Source organism: Homarus americanus, unplaced genomic scaffold, assembly GCF_018991925.1.
Source record: "Homarus americanus isolate GMGI-L3 unplaced genomic scaffold, GMGI_Hamer_2.0 scaffold4060, whole genome shotgun sequence".
Classification (NCBI taxonomy): Eukaryota; Metazoa; Arthropoda; class Malacostraca; order Decapoda; family Nephropidae; genus Homarus; species Homarus americanus.
The window spans coordinates 11,546,661-11,562,753 of record NW_024746161.1 but is presented as its reverse complement, the minus strand read 5'-3'; the positions used below and the strand labels follow the sequence as shown (position 1 = coordinate 11,562,753).

The 16,093-nt window shown below is 38.8% G+C and overlaps 1 protein-coding gene across 1 annotated transcript; it reads left to right on the top strand.

Moving 5' to 3' along the window:
* Nucleotides 1–1,384: 1,384 nt before the first annotated feature.
* Nucleotides 1,385–16,093, top strand: LOC121879096. Its single transcript, XM_042385600.1, has 3 exons — nt 1,385–2,009; nt 8,771–8,944; nt 15,887–16,093. The coding sequence occupies exons 1-3, from the start codon at nt 1,437–1,439 to the stop codon at nt 16,091–16,093; spliced, it is 954 nt and encodes a 317-aa protein (XP_042241534.1). The 5' UTR covers nt 1,385–1,436.

The window sequence follows — 16,093 nt, the reverse complement described above, 5'->3', positions numbered from 1 at the left end:
TACCCTTATTATAGAATGGATATCAATTCACTAGAGTCGGTGCAGCGAAGAATGACGAAAATGATTTCGGGACTTAGAAACCTTCCATATCAGGATAGGTTAAAGAAACTTAAGTTGCATTCCCTAGAAAGACGAAGAGTGAAGGGAGATATGATAGAAGTATTTAAGTGGGTGAAAGGAATCAATAAAGGGGATATAGATAAAGTTCTTGTAATATCCGAGCAGGATAGGACTCGGAGCAACGGATTTAAGTTGGATAAGTTTAGGTTTAGGAGGGAGATAGGAAGAAACTGGTTCAAAAATAGGGTGGTGGACGAGTGGAACAAGCTTACCAACTTTGTAGTAAGTGCTGGAACTCTGGAAAGTTTCAAAATGAGGCTAGATAGATTCATGGATGATAGAGAGTGGTTGTAACTCTCGACAGGAGCTGCCATGCACAGGCCAACCGGCCTACTGCAGACTCCTTATTTTGTTATGTTCTTATGTACATCGCCTGGAGGGAAGGGGGTAGTTTTGTAGTGGATCTCCCCTACAAACGCTGTTTGTCGCTGAGAAGCCGACCCCACGAATTCCCCAGTGTATGCCTCGTGATCTAGGTCAACCAGCGCCGCCTTACTATTAAGCCACGCCTACCTCCGCTATATAAGACCTGACCTCGTGGTGACCTAACTCTCTTTCTACCTACAGCCAGTCTTCAAGTAACACCACCTCCTCCTCCTGCCTGGCGGCCCTCGCTCCCGCCGGCGAGCATGGCGACCCACAAGCTGGTCCTCCTCTGAGCACCCTCACCAACCAGCTCTCTCTACATCACGCTTGTAACCACGCTGCCACTTCCCAGCACCAAGCTGCACTGTACATCCAATACAATATGTATACAGAGAGCACGTTGTGAGTTTCCTTTCTCCATCCCATCCTGAGTGTGAACCAAATAAAACGTAGACATTTAAGTTAGTCGAGTATCCACTACACGGTATATATATATACAGTATATATATATATATATATATATATATATATATATATATATATATATATATATATATATATATATATATATATATATATATATATATATATAAGTAATAATTTTAAAATGCGTTCAACTGGACTTAAACAAATAGTAATCTGAATTGGTATTAGTTTTTGAACAATTCCCCGTTTGTTTACAGTCTGCATGGGTGAATGTTAAAATAGTAAAGTGCAGTACCACCATTATTTCCATCTTTTAAGCAACCATATGAAGCTCAAGCTAATATAGACGATTTTTACAGATTTGGGTAAATTTATGAATTAATTTGTAGCAGGTTTGGTTGATTATTCTTATCTGGATGATAATTGATGCTGGAGTACTGGTCTTGGTAAACCTGTTAACATTAGCTTTGTCCTGGTGTGCTGAGCCGAGGCTGTATAATAATTGTTATTTTACACCCGTGACAATGAATTTAGGTTGCCTCTATACAAGATATATCAAGGACAGTTTAAACAATGCCAGACAATTAACACGAAGTTGGTCTAGGCAGCTGCAGGTTGTCATAAGGCAAGAGTCAGCTTTAAGGTATGGTGAGACTAGTAAGGGTGCTATAGATCTCCAGTATAAACCTTTAATGAATAATTGTATACTGTTCAAGTTACAAAAGTCAGCAGAAACAATAGCTGGACTTGGCAGCAGAAGAAGACTGTATTCTGGATATTCTAAATTTTCAGTTCAAGAACAGCGTTGGCCATTGAGAAGAAGCATTGGTTGTGATAACTCTCCTGGTGTGAAGTTATTATCATCACAGCACACAGAGGTTGTAGATAATTTAGAAGTGAGAGATATTATAGAGCCGACAAGAGTGCCAGAATATTTCTACTTCCATGCATCTTGCAGCTCAAATACAAGATCTTCAATAAATTCGTCTTTTGAAGTTGTGAACAATTTTGTGAGTGAAGATGAAGAGGAAGTGTTAATGAAGGAAATTGAACCACACCTTAAGAGACTGAAGTATGAATATAATCACTGGGATGATGTAAGAACTTTATTTTGTTTTGTTGATTGGGTTAGAATAGGTTTGGTTTGATGTACCTCTATCTCGGCCCACTCAGTTAGCCAACTTAAATAATTAACTGGGCCCACACATTACTAACTCGACCCACCTTACACTCTCCAAACAAGTAGCTGACTAGAGGTTCAGGAATGAGTCAGAGATATGTTTTATGTCTCTTTTGGTTCACTGAAATACGAAAAGTGTGAATGAGTGAATACGGAGTGTTCAGTTGGTATGAAGGATGAATGTTATGAGTTTATGTTAGTAGAACTTGATCAGTGAACCATGATTCACATTCGTAGCTTGTGTTTCTCCAGGTAATTTCGAATAGTTTGGAATTATTGCTTCCAGTAAATTGCCTACAATTAATGTTAAACTGATTGGACAGTAGTTAGAGGATAGTGATGCACAGTATCTCTCTTTTTGAAAATCAGTATTACATTTTCTATCCTTCAGGATTTTGGTGCTACACCCATTTTTAATGACATGTTAAACAAATTTGCTAAGGGCATACTAAGCTCTTCCTTACATTCCTTTAATAATCTGGGGTAAATTTGCATTGTTACACCGTTCACTTTTAGCAAGTAAAAAATATATTTTTCAATTGTATTTATGTCTGTTTAGACCGAATATGACCTTCATTTTTGGCGGAAATTAGCCTTTTTTTTAACGATTTTTTTTTCGTTTGACGTTTTCCGAAAAAAAAGTGGCAAAGCGACTAAAAAATACACAAAAAAACACTAGAAAAACAAAAACCTAACCTAACCTAACTTAACTGACTCTCACCATATGATGGAATCACTTATTTCTTACCTTATTGGCCTGGTTCTTGTTCGTCGTTGCATTCTGGGATTCTTACACAACGCCACATATGTTGGTCTTTGCGATATTTACATTCAGTCTTGCTCTTAGTACACTTTACTGAGGTTGAAAGAACACCATGCGATCGAAAAAATGCAATAGTTTCTACGTTTTTTCCCAAAAACTTGCAATCAGCTCCATATACTTTAAGTGATGTCCATCGCAGACTTCCATGGTCGGAACTGAACTTGAATTTCAAAATATGAGAGATCCAAAATAAAACTCGATTTTGATTGGGCCAAATATACTCTGAATTAAACCCAAAACCATTTTAATTGGTTCCAAAAGCAAAAACGCTTTTGATTGGCCGTGTGACGTGTACGCATGTGCGTCATGATTTATGAAGGAGACGCGAGAGACACGCAGTGTTGGGTGAGAGGCAGACGATAATGGCGGGAGGTTAATGGAAGAAAATAGAAATTTTTTGGGAAAAGCTATCTCCGTTATTAAACATTTCCGCCGGTAATGTAATAGATGAAAATTATCTTATAATTAGACGTCTTACTCGAATATGATAATAGATTAGTGGTAGGAATGAATGGTGTGTAAACGCAATAATACCAATCTGGGAAGTATCTCATTGGGACCTGGTGACTTATTAGGCTTATTTTGTCTATTTGCTTACTAACATCGTTACTTGTCACTATTATCTCGCTTAATCTATTTTCTTCACTCCCTCTGTATAGAATCGGTGCATCGGGTATTATACAGTATAGTCTCGATTTACACGGATTTGGTTTACACATTTGGTCATTTACACGGCACCTTGCCAGACTGACAATTTTTATTTACACGGTTCATTCCATCATTTACGCGGGAAGCGGCGCGGGCAGGGTGCGCACAAGGTTGCCCAGTCAACAAAACATTACCGAGTTTTTCCCCCGTCACCCACCACAGCCGGCCCAAGTCAGTGATAGTGAGGATATGGACTTTGAGGGGTTTGACAAAGCGGCCCTGCAATCCTCTGTGGTGGATAGTGATACAATTGATACAAGTGATACAGGTGAGGGCCAATAGTCTGCCCTCTGCCTCGGAACCAACCCCCCATCCCCGTGTGCCCAGCCATCTTTTCTACTAACGTTAAGTGTTAAAAAACCTACTATTATTGATATTTCTCTTAAATTTTAATTGTGTGTGCATACCATCATAAAATTAAGATGTTATTTTTACTACAACGTAGGTATTGTGCCGGAAAAAGTGTAGTTTGGGGGTCGGCTCAGTCTCTATTTCAATTAATCCCATATGTTCTGTTATTTCGTTTACGCGTTTCTCATTTTACGCGGACCTCCGCGGGTTCAATTGACCGTGTAAATGAAGACTATACTGTATTTAAATTTTCGGTGGTAAAAACTGTTGAAAAATATTTGTTCAGATTATTGCTCATTTTTCCGTCGTTATCAGTTAGCTCGCTGGTATCTGATTGTATTGGTCCAATCTTTTCTCATGTTTTAGTTTGATTCATTTGAAAGAATCCCTAGGGGTTTGCCTTCGCCTCCCTTGCTATCAGTTCATTATTCCTCTTTGCTTTTCTTATCTTCGTCTTAACCCTACCGGCCAATAGCTTATAATAATCTCGGAGGTAAACTTCACCACGATTTATTCTCCTACCTATAGCCTTCCTTTGTCCAATAATATTCTTTAAATAATTCTTTATCTATTTGGGGTCATTGTTATTTGATCTGAGTTTTCTGTATGGTCGTTCTGCCTTTGTTCATTAAGTAACTCATTATTTAAATTGTTGCGGAACTCGTCAACCTCAGATCTTGTGACCGTTAATCAGTAATGTTTGTACATCTATGTTGCTTTTTATCATTGTACTTATGTACTTTTGTCATTCATGCAAAAATAAATGTGTAAACTTTTACTTTTTATTCCGGGTTGGTTATTCAAGATGGTTCAAGTTGGTATTTGATGGTCCGAGTTTGATGTGGGTCGAGATGGCAATGTGCCAAGATAGACTGTATTCGTTTGGTTCAGCTTGTGATGTCATATTTTTTTCTCGATTTATGTCTGGAATTTTTTGTGTTTTTTTCCCTGTAACAGGGCCGGATTAAGCTTAATAGGGGCCTGAGGCACAGATCAACTTGGGGCCCCCTACCCTCAAGGTATTTATATATATATATATCTATATATATATATATATATATATATATATATATATATATATATATATATATATATATATATATATATATATATATATATATATATATATATATATATATATATATATATATATATATATATATATATATATATATATATATATATATATATATATATATATATATATATATATATATATATATATAGCAAGAACAAAATATACCAAAATTTATCAATGATTTCATCAATATTAAGCTTCTGCAAAATAACACATTCAATGTTCATAAGAGACAGAAAATTGAGACGTTGCTAGGACATCATTGAACGAAGTTTATGTTTTTTAAGCTTCAACTGCGAGAATATTTGGATTTGGGGGCCCCTTAGAGTCGGGGGGCCTGAGACCAGTGCCTGAAGTGCCTCATGGTTAATCCGGCACTGCCCTGTAATTTTTTTTTTACTTTTTTGTGCACCTTTTTTTCTGTGAGTTTTTACTCTGACTCTTTTTCTGGGCTGGTCCACTCTATAACCTCTAATTTAATGATTATAGTTTTTTTTTTTTAAGTAGGTTAATATTGATGACTCACCTGCAGGCAAGTTATTTGTTTACTGTTTATGTTCTTACTTAATTTTCATCAGTGAGTTCTGATATGGTAATCAATTCTTGTGCAAATGTCTCGTTTTGTATATACTACTGTAATTAGGTTCTTTGGTACACTCGACTTTGTCTTCCCGGCAGTAATGCGGCCGCGCTCTTTGCCGTACTCCCTCTCATTCCCGCGGCAATTTTATTTTCAGCGTAGCGTGTGAAGGTCGTTGCTGATCTTGTGCTACAGTTCTTGTGCTTATAAGGGAACTTGGCTTGAAAATGCCAAGATTAAACCCAGTACAGTATAGTATAGTCTGGATTTACGCGGTTTTTGTTTAGCATTTGGTCATTTACACGGTGCCTTGCTAGAATGAAATGTTTTAATTGCGCGGTAAATTTCATCATTTACTTGGCGAGCAGCTGGAGAGGTCCTGACCGCCGCGCCATTTTTTACTCACATGGCCCATTCTTGACCATACACGGGAAGCGTATTAGGCCGCTCTTACGTTATCGCTGACGTCATATGACGTATCGGACTGTGATTGGGCCATGCATCCTTACCACCCACGCATTCCCTCCGCCGCTAGCTGTGATTGGTCTAATGTAACATGACGTGCCCTGCCACCAGAGGGTAGAAGTCGCTGTCCTAGCCAGGCCTGTCTCATTGTTCTCAGTCCGCGTATACAGTTCTCTCTTGTGCCCGCTATTCCCCTCACAATGGCTTCCGCTGGACCCCCACCACCCGAGAAAAACCTTGAATTACCTGGACCAAGTCATGATTGTGTGAAGGAAATCATCGAGTTGGGGGAGAAAATTAAGCTCATCCTTGACAACAACCCAGACAAGCATCGGTATGAAGTGTCTAATAACCATCTGACGAAAGTTATGGAGCCGTATATCCAGATCTATCTCGACATCATCAATGCTAGTCGTCCACCTAGTATTAAGGACTTCCTCGCCCGCAACCCACCACAACCACCCCAAGTCAGTGATAGTGATAGTGAGGATATGGACTTTGAGAGGTTTATCTGTGAGGCCCTTCAAACCTCTGCGAGTAGTGAAAGTGATTCACCGGAGGGTAACTAATCTGCCCTCTGCCTCGGAACCAGCCGCCATCCACCTGTGCCGACCCAGCTTTTCTACTAATTTAAGTGTTAAATACCCTAATACGTATTATTGATATTTCTCTTAAATATTAATTGTGTGTGCATACCATCATAAAATTAAGATGTTATTTTTACTACAACGTAGGTATTGTGTCGGAAAAAGTGGAGTTTGGGGGTCGGCCCAGTCTTTATTTCAATTAATCCCATATGTTCTGTTATTTCGTTTACGCGTTTCTCATTTTACGTTGACCTCCACGGGTTCAATTGACCACGTAAATGCAGACTATACTGTAATGTACTTTTATTTTTAAACAACTTTCTAAGAAAGTACTTGAAGAAATGAGTTTGTGTGCAGAACGCAAAGTCTATTTTATGACGTATTTCAAAACACTCCTCTGCCTGGATCTGGTTCAAATTCCGATGCAGGAGGCTGCTCTCACATCCACAAAAAACATAGTATTCCGTATCATGCTAAGTTTTTTCTGTTTAATATACCAGTTCCCGGGTAAGGAAGTTAGGTTAGGTTAGGTTGGTGAGGTCTGTTTTTCATACCCATTAAGGTTAGGTTAGATTAGGTTTAATTTGGAAATAACCATTTTAACACATTTGCACAAATAAAAACAGTACTATGAAAAGTCGGCCGTGGGTCAGTCGTCAATAATTTCCTTTAAATAATATCAGGTATGCGGGGGTGTAATGAAACAAGAGTTTGCCAGTACCTAACTAGGATTTATTCATCTTATAACTGTCCTACAGCAATACAATAGTATCTGAAACAAAAGGATATAACAAAATGAGATTATAGAATTCTGAAACACAGAGGAAACATTTAGGCAAGTGCAAAATGATAGTGCAGTAGTTCCTTATCCATATAGCTATGCAAAACTAAAAGCATTCACAGGCCAACCGGCCTATTGCAGACTCCTTATTTTCTTATGTTCTTATGTTCTTAGACATACATTAGTACATAAGAACAATACAGAGGTAAACCACAAGTCCATATTACATGGGGGATTGGTGTCATATACTGTATATTCATTTATAGAAGATTTACAGCACCTCTCACTTAAGTTCTGCTTATACGACCTACCGTAAGTAGTGTGTCAGGTACACTTTCAACATTATTTTTTCTAACCTAACCTGGCCCAGACCCTTCCTAAAATTTGCTGGATGACCAAAACAATTATAATACCTTATCTTTTAGTTGATATTTATGCCGTACTAAATTTTAGGCTCAAGTGAAGGTTAGGCACCCCAACTTATTTGAACTTATGATTAAACACCTTAATTTTAACTAAATGCTACAGGTAACTTAGGATGTTTAATCAATATGTGAAATAAGGTGTGGTGCCAAATCTTCATGTGGTCCCAATTTTTTCCCTTTACCCTCCAGTAGATTTGATTACTGTACATGAATTAAGAATGAAATGGGCTAATATTGACGACTTCACCGCAGACGTGTTATTCGTTTTGACGTTTACATTTTTACTATATTTTCGTTACATGTCCATACCTGGAGCTGGCGGACACCTGCCCCACAAGGGGTCACAGCTCGAGGTTGAAGAAGCCACAAGTCCAGAAAACTGTTAGGGCAGAGATTGTTGTGATGCCATCGAGTGAGAGCTTTTTCAAAACCAGACTTGACCAACACTGCAGCAAGTTCAGATACATTCAGGAGCTAGTTCATGCTCAGTACTTGCCAACAGTGCGTAACAGAGATGTGACTAACCACCCAAGCGGCTAACAAGCCGATCAGTGGCAAAGAAGTTAAAAATAATCAGTGAGTTCTGATGTGGTGATAATTTTTTTTTGGGGGGGAAGGGATTTGTTTATGTTAGGTTAGGTTAGTTTAGTATGATCAGATTAGATTATGTTGAATTTTTAAATAAACTCTTTTTAACACATTACCATAACTATGAGAGTATCCATTATAAAACACAGTGAAATTGTGGTGATTTTAAATTTTTCTATGAAAAATCAGTTACGGTGTAATCGTCAATAAATACCAAGAAATTAAGCTTTTCATTATTTTAATTTCATTGTTAAACTCAGAGAGATATTTTTACTTGAATAAAAATTTCCAGGCAATTCATGGATTTCGAGAAACAGAACGCTCAAGATGGGGAGAAGCTTCTGCCCACATCCTTACCAGAATCCGACAGTATGCCTTTCCTACAACAGAACACCAGTTGCCGCAGTCCCATATTCTTGACTTGGCGAAAACAGGAGTTATTAAGCCTCATGTCGACAGTGTCAAGGTAAGAAATAAAGCACAGGTAAAGTCAGAAGCAGTAATTGCTAAACCCTCCAGAAAACCCCCAATAGCTGGAGCCAAGGCAAGTGAAGGCCTGGTGATTGAAGAAACCCTTCTACCCCCCACCCCCCCTTGTCTAAACATTTCTGGTTAGTTTTGGAACTAACATGGCTGGGGGTGCTGCAGTGTGTCAATACTCGGCCTTCACTGGCTCTGTACCTGTTTATGTAACTAACTCTTTCTCTCTGAATCATGAATGTCCTTTATTGCAGCGGTTCCTAAACTTTGTGGCTCCCACAAATAGTTCTCACCAACCCTCATGCTTCCTGTTTTTTCTTTTGACAAAATTTTATGATCTGTATTTGTACCAGTAATTATATCATTTGTTATAGTCTACTAATTCATAGAAGTATTGCAAGGTTGATGTTCCTATAAATATCTGGTCATGTAGGTTCTTGCTTAATTTATCAGTTTTTAATATTTAAGCAGAATTCAACATTATTTATTTATTTATTTTTTTTACATGTCCTTATGCCTCCCTTGTACTGTACTCACTGTACCCCCAGCTTAAAACCACTGTACCGTACAGTAATTATCAGTTCACTAGTATTTCTTACACTTAACAGTGGTGCAACAGAGTAAGACAGAAGGACATTATTAAGCTACTGTTTATACATTAAGTTCAACCCTTATACATATTCTACAGCCTTGGATATTTTTACTCATTTTGTTTTTGTTTTTTGTTTTTAAATTGAAACTTTATAATTAATTACCAGTATTTGGCTTCAAAATAGCCCTTGACAAAATATCAAGAACACAGGCCACTGGCCTCCTTCCATCAGCGTGGTCACCTCTAGTGGGTGGCCATTAGTAAGGTAAATTATGTATGAGCCAATGAGCTACAATGGGGGTGACGCTTGTACCATCAGCTACAAAACAAACCAAAAAAACAAACCAAAAAACAAGACTAGATTGTTTTAATACAGTGGTCCCTCGGTTAACGAACGCCTCGTTTAACGAAATTTCAGTTAACGAATTACTTCCCATAAGAATCTTCAATTCGGTTAATGAACAAATATTTGGTTAACGAAATTCTTACGAAAACATGTTAACATGTTTTCGCTTACTCATCTGCTGGTAGATTAGTCCGCCAATACAGTAATCGGTTCTAGGGCTTAAATTCATTCCCGTTTGAGTAAATATAAAGAACTTTGTGCTATTAAATATTTTTCCAAGTTTTATTTTAAAATTATTAGTCATTTTAACACTTATTAGATATACAGTGACCCCCTCCGTTAACGAACTCAATCCGTTCCAGAAGGTCGTTCTTTAACCGAAAAGTTCGTTAACCGAAACCATTGTTTCAATGGGTTTTTGGGTAATTGGTTCCAGCTCACCGAAAATTTCCTAAATTCAACAAAAATGGTAGAAAAGTTCACTTACTTTGAGGTGTGTATGTAGAAGGCTCCTGGATGATGATGATGATGATGGGAATTAGAATGGGGGTGGAGAAGGAAGAAGAGAAGGCATTGGGGTGGAAGAGAAGTCACCCCATGGCACTATTTCACCCATAAAATTTTAGCTCTCTTGGTGTAATTCAAGATTATTTTCTTTAAATCAACACTGCTCTGCATTATATATTGTCAATATGTAAAATATATTTCAAATTGACCAATAATTTGCTTGGAAACATAGAAAAAAAGCGTTTAGTTGAAGAGAGTCTCAAGCAAGATGTTACCTCCAGTGAAAACAGAGAGAGACTAATACCTGCTTGCTGTGTTAAGAGGCTGGATGCCACGCATTAAACTAGTCACTTTACCTTCAGTTATGTTCAATAATTGTTAAAATGACTAAAAAATTTAATATTAAACTTTTAAAATTATTGAATAGTATAAACTTCTTGATATTTACTAAAATATTAAGGAATTTAAGCCCTAGAACCGATTAATGTATTGGCAGACTGATACTAAAGCTGGTTGCCCGGTCAGTGCAAGCGAAAACATGTTGAGGTCGGTTCGTAAGAAATTCGTTAACCGAATTGAAGATCCTTATGGAAGGCAGTTCGTTAACCGAAATTTCATTAACCGATGCGTTCGTTAAACGAGGGGTCACTGTATAAACTTCTTGATATTTACTAAAATAGTAAGGAATTTAAGCCCTAGAACCGATTAATGTATTGGCGGACTGATACTAAAGCTGGTTGCCCGGTCAGTGCAAGCGAAAACATGTTGAGGTCGGTTCGTAAGAACTTCGTTTACCGAATTTTTTGCTGCTGGCAGAAACCTCGGAAGGCAGGCGAATTGAAATGTAAACGGGAGTTGTGTCATATATATATATATATATATATATATATATATATATATATATATATATATGTATATATATATATATATATATATATATATATATATATATATATATATATATATATATATATATATATATATATATATATATATATATATATATATATATATATATATATATATATATATATATATATATATTTATATATACGTAACCTTTTTCACTCAAATCCTAATGATACACCACAATTATAATACTGTGGTAGCTGTTGTATAAACAGTGGGAACACAGTCCCACCACCGAGACGAGGTAACACTCCCACCACTGATCGTCTCGTGTGAAGCAAGCATATAAATTAAAGAAAATACTTGCAGTGTGTTTAATATGTTACAGTATATTTTAAATAAATAAATAAACAAATAAATCGGGAAATCCATTTCAAGTAAATGGAAAAATTTTACTCGACACCGACATTAGTTCCAGTTACCGGTAAATAGCAGACGCTTCAGTGACGTCACTAGTGTTAACACTACACCAGCGGGTAACATTTGATGACATTATTTGAAGTGAATTGGAAATAAATAAATAAACAAATAAATCGGTAAATCCATTTCAAGTAAATGGAAAAATTTTACTCGACACCGACATTAGTTCCAGTTACCGGTAAATAGCAGACGCTTCAGTGACGTCACTAGTGTTTACACTACACCAGCGGGTAACATTTGATGACATTACTTGAAGTGATTTGGCCTTATTTTAAAAAACCAAGGATGGTTGGTAGAGGACTACTGAGTCAGTGGGTAAGTGTCACATTTGGGGTACTGGTCTTATACAGCGAATAGAGCTCAAAAGCTACTTTTTAAATGGACATTTGGGGGGGCCGTCTTATGCACCCCGACGCCTTATAGGCAGAGATATACGGTATCTATAATATTGGCTCAAACCTTAAATACCCTAGATCTTTCATAGACAAATGCCTAAACATTACAGGTTGTACCTCTCTAGTCCGGCATTCTGTGGTCTGGAAACTCCCGTGGTCCGGAACGATTTTAGTTTGTCCAATAGGTAGATAGGCAGTTTTTTTTTTTTTTTTTTTCTTATCTGAATTATTATTATTATTACAGGAGTATTAAATTTTTGCCCCTCAGGCCCCAATGTGGGTCAGTGACCTATGCCCGGGTGGGCTAATCCCCTTAAAAAAAACAAAAAAAACGATCTAACAGTAGGGGCGAGTGTCCTGGTGCGTTGTCCAGCAGCAACAAAATCTTGAATGGCACATTCTGTCGCTCACAGAATTTCTTTACATCGGGAACAAAACAGTCATCAAACCAGGAGAGGGACAGTGTAGAGAACATCCACGCCTTACGTGCGGTCAGCCAGTGGACATTTAGCTTGGTCATGTCCATGGTTTTGTAGGCGTGCAGCTTGCATGCTGTGTGGATCACCGATAACTTGAGCTTACTGGTACCGGAGGCATTGGTGGTAAACAGGACGGTGATGCATTCCTTCTGCATTTTCCGGCCCCGAATCTTGCTGGCATTCTTTACAACGAAGGACTTGGAAGGTAGCTTTTTCCAGAAAAGACCAGATTCATCCATGTTAAACACCTGGTCGTCACTGTACTGTCCTTCCTCCATAATCTCACGTAAAAATGGAGGAAATTCCCTAGCCGCAGCACGGTCAGCACTCGCTTCTTCACCACCAATGTTTATATTGGTGATCTTGTTCCGGATCTTAAACCTCTGTAACCACCCAGAGGAAGCATTAAAGGGTTTGGGCTCTGTAGTTCCCATCTTTCGTGCCACTGCAATGTACAGTTCACGTGCGTACTCCTTAACAGAGCGTGTGTCGACCGCCATGTTCCGTCGCGCCTGACGCACCAAGTACCTCACAAGTAATTTTTCTGTCTTGAGAAGCAACTGGTTGTGAAAATACTTGATCATAGAAGCACCTGTAGACTTTGTGATCTTCATGTGCTCCTTTATCTTGGCTGCATCCTTCTTTATTGTTCGAATTGTAGATTCATTCACACCATGCTGGCGCGCCAAATCAACCTGCCTTGTTCCTTTCTCCAACTCTTGGATGATGGTATACTTCACCTCGTAGCTTAAGGAACGTCGTGTCTTCTTTGGCTTAGTGCCGCTGGGTCCAGGTAAGGAAAGGTTTCTCTCTGGGGGTGGTGGTCCGGCGGAAGCCATTTTAGAGAACAATGGATGCACGTTTACACGGTCTGGCGTGGAGGGATGAAACTGGCGCGGCTAGGTCAAGGATCGTCCTCCCTCCCTCCTCCCTCCCTCCCTCCTCCTCCCTCCTCCTCCTCCTCCCTCCCTCCCCGTTTGGACACGTCATAATACTTTAAGCCAATTACAGCTAGCAGCAGGGGGTGGAATGCATGGCCAATCACAGTCCGATCGTCATATGACGTCAGGTGTCTTTGGTATTTATGGTATACACATATTTGTAAAAATAATATTTTACCATATTCCACCAGACACTGAATTAAAAAAAAATTTCCAGCTCCGTACACAAATGTGTGTGTACCTCACCTCTCCTAAGTTGTGCTTCTAGACCTACTAATCACGTCTCACACCATACACCATGAAATACACTGACAGACAAACTCACACATAAGTTCTTTATATATAAAAAAAATTAAATAAATTCTTTACAGTACAGAATACAGTGATCCCTCGGTTAACGAGATTTCGGTTAAAGATTTACCTTCCATAAGATTCTTTACTTCGGTTAACGAGTAATCCCTCGATTAACGAGTTTTTTTACAAGCCGACCTCAACATGTTTTCGCTTTTGCATTTGGTGGTCCACCAGCTGTAGTATTAGTCCGCCAATACAGTAATCGGTTTTAGGGCCTAAATTCCTTACTATTTTAGTAAATATCAAGAAGTTTATTATATTCAATAATTTTAAAAGTTTAATATTAAATTTTTGTTAGTCATTTTAACAATTATTGAACGAATTGAAGGTAAAGAAACTAGTTTCTGGCGCGCCATCCAGCCTGCTAGCACACAAACGGGCGTTAGTCTCTCTCTCTTTTCAGTGGAGGTAACATATTGCTTGAGACTCTCTTCAACTAAATGCTTTTTTTCTGTGTTTCCACGCAAATTATTGGTCATCTTGAAATTTATTTTACATATTGACAATATATAATGCAGTGCAGTGTTGATTTAAAGAAAATAATCTTGAATTATACCAAGAGAACTCAAATTTTATGGGTGAAATAGCACCATGGGGTGACTTCTCTTCCACCCCAATGCCTTCTCTTCTCCCTTCACCTCCACCCCCATTCTAATTCCCATCATCATCATCATCCAGGAGCCTTCTACGTACACACCTCAAAGTAAGTGTACTTTTATACCTTTTTTGTTGAATTTAGGCAATTTTCAGTGAGCTGGAACCAATTACCCAAAAACCCATTGAAACAATGGTTTCGGTTAACGAGTTTTTCGGTTAACGAGCAACCTGCTGGAACGGATTGTGCTCGTTAACCGAGGGACCACTGTATTATGATATGAACAACAGTACACACACACACACACACACACACACACACACACACACACACACACACACACACACACACACACACGTGTTGCCTACACATGCCATAACTCAAGATGTAAACTTTGGGAATGCGGAAAGGCAGTAGGCTTTTAAAAATCATGGCGAGAAAGGATGGTATACAGGAGGTCCTCACTATAAGAGTACTGTACAGTAAGTCCTTGCATAATGTCGACCAACTTAACGTTGTTTCGGTATTACGTCGCTAAACTTTAGATACCAGTAATTCGTTTAGCGTCCCAGTGACTCAGTACAACGTCGTTTTGCATCGTCACGAACTACATTTTAAGGCGCATCACCCTCTCTCGTCTGGCCTCACTACACTCTCTTGGCTTGGTGCACTGCCCTCACTCGCTGAACGTCACAGCGTCCCCAAGCGACGCCGAGCTAGTCTTTGTTACAACTTCACATCATACGTGTGTGCTTAAGTGCTTTTGCTCTACAACTGTACTCTAACCATTCAAAATGGCTTCCAAGCTCCCATCAAGTGCTACTGATGCTAGTTTAGTGAAGAGGCAACGTAAGACCATTACCCTGGCTACAAAAATGGGTGTATAACCCGATTTGAAAAAGGGGAACTCGCTGTGGACAAAGCCGCTGTGCTTGGTCTAACCCCCACAACGGTGTGTACTATCTGGACCAACGCTGACAAGATTAAGGTTAGTGCTGGAAGTGGTGCAATTCTCAGTGCTACTAAGATGACTCGTACTAAAAGCACTTTGATAGAGAAGGTGGAAAAGATGATGGCAATGTGGATGAAGGACCAGAATCAACGCAATGCCCCTGTGGTTATCCAGCATAAGGCCAGATCCTTGTTTGACGACGTGAAGGAATCAGAAGGTGAAGGATCGAAGGAAGAGACCTTTATGGTCAGCTGAGTCTGGTTTCAACGTTTTAAGTGTCGGTATAACTTCCACAACGTAATGATGACTGGTGAAGCTGCTAGTTCTGATACGGTTGCTACCGAGACATTCCAGCCAGAATTCAAACAGATTATCCACGATGGAAGCTACACATTGAAGCAAGTCTTCAATGTGGATGAGACTGGTCTCTTTTGGAAGAGGATGCCTGAGAGGATCTATATCTCCGATGAGGAGAAAAGAGTGCCAGGTTTAAAAGTGGCAAAAGACCGCTTGACGCTGCTGATTGGCATGAACGCTGCCGGCGACTTCAAGCTGAAGCCGATGTTGATTTCTCGCGCTGCAAACCCACGCGGGCCTGAAAGGTTACTCAAAGTATCACCTTCCTGTGATCTACAAGGCAAATAA

Bases quoted from the DNA above. Each gene is read 5' to 3' on its own strand.
- LOC121879096 (XM_042385600.1), top strand. From the start codon at position 1,437: ATGAATTTAGGTTGCCTCTATACAAGATATATCAAGGACAGTTTAAAC. The intron at 2,010-8,770 runs GTAAGAACTTTA...AAAAATTTCCAG, and splicing joins AATATAATCACTGGGATGAT to GCAATTCATGGATTTCGAGA. The intron at 8,945-15,886 runs GTAAGAAATAAA...CTCTTTTGGAAG, and splicing joins CTCATGTCGACAGTGTCAAG to AGGATGCCTGAGAGGATCTA.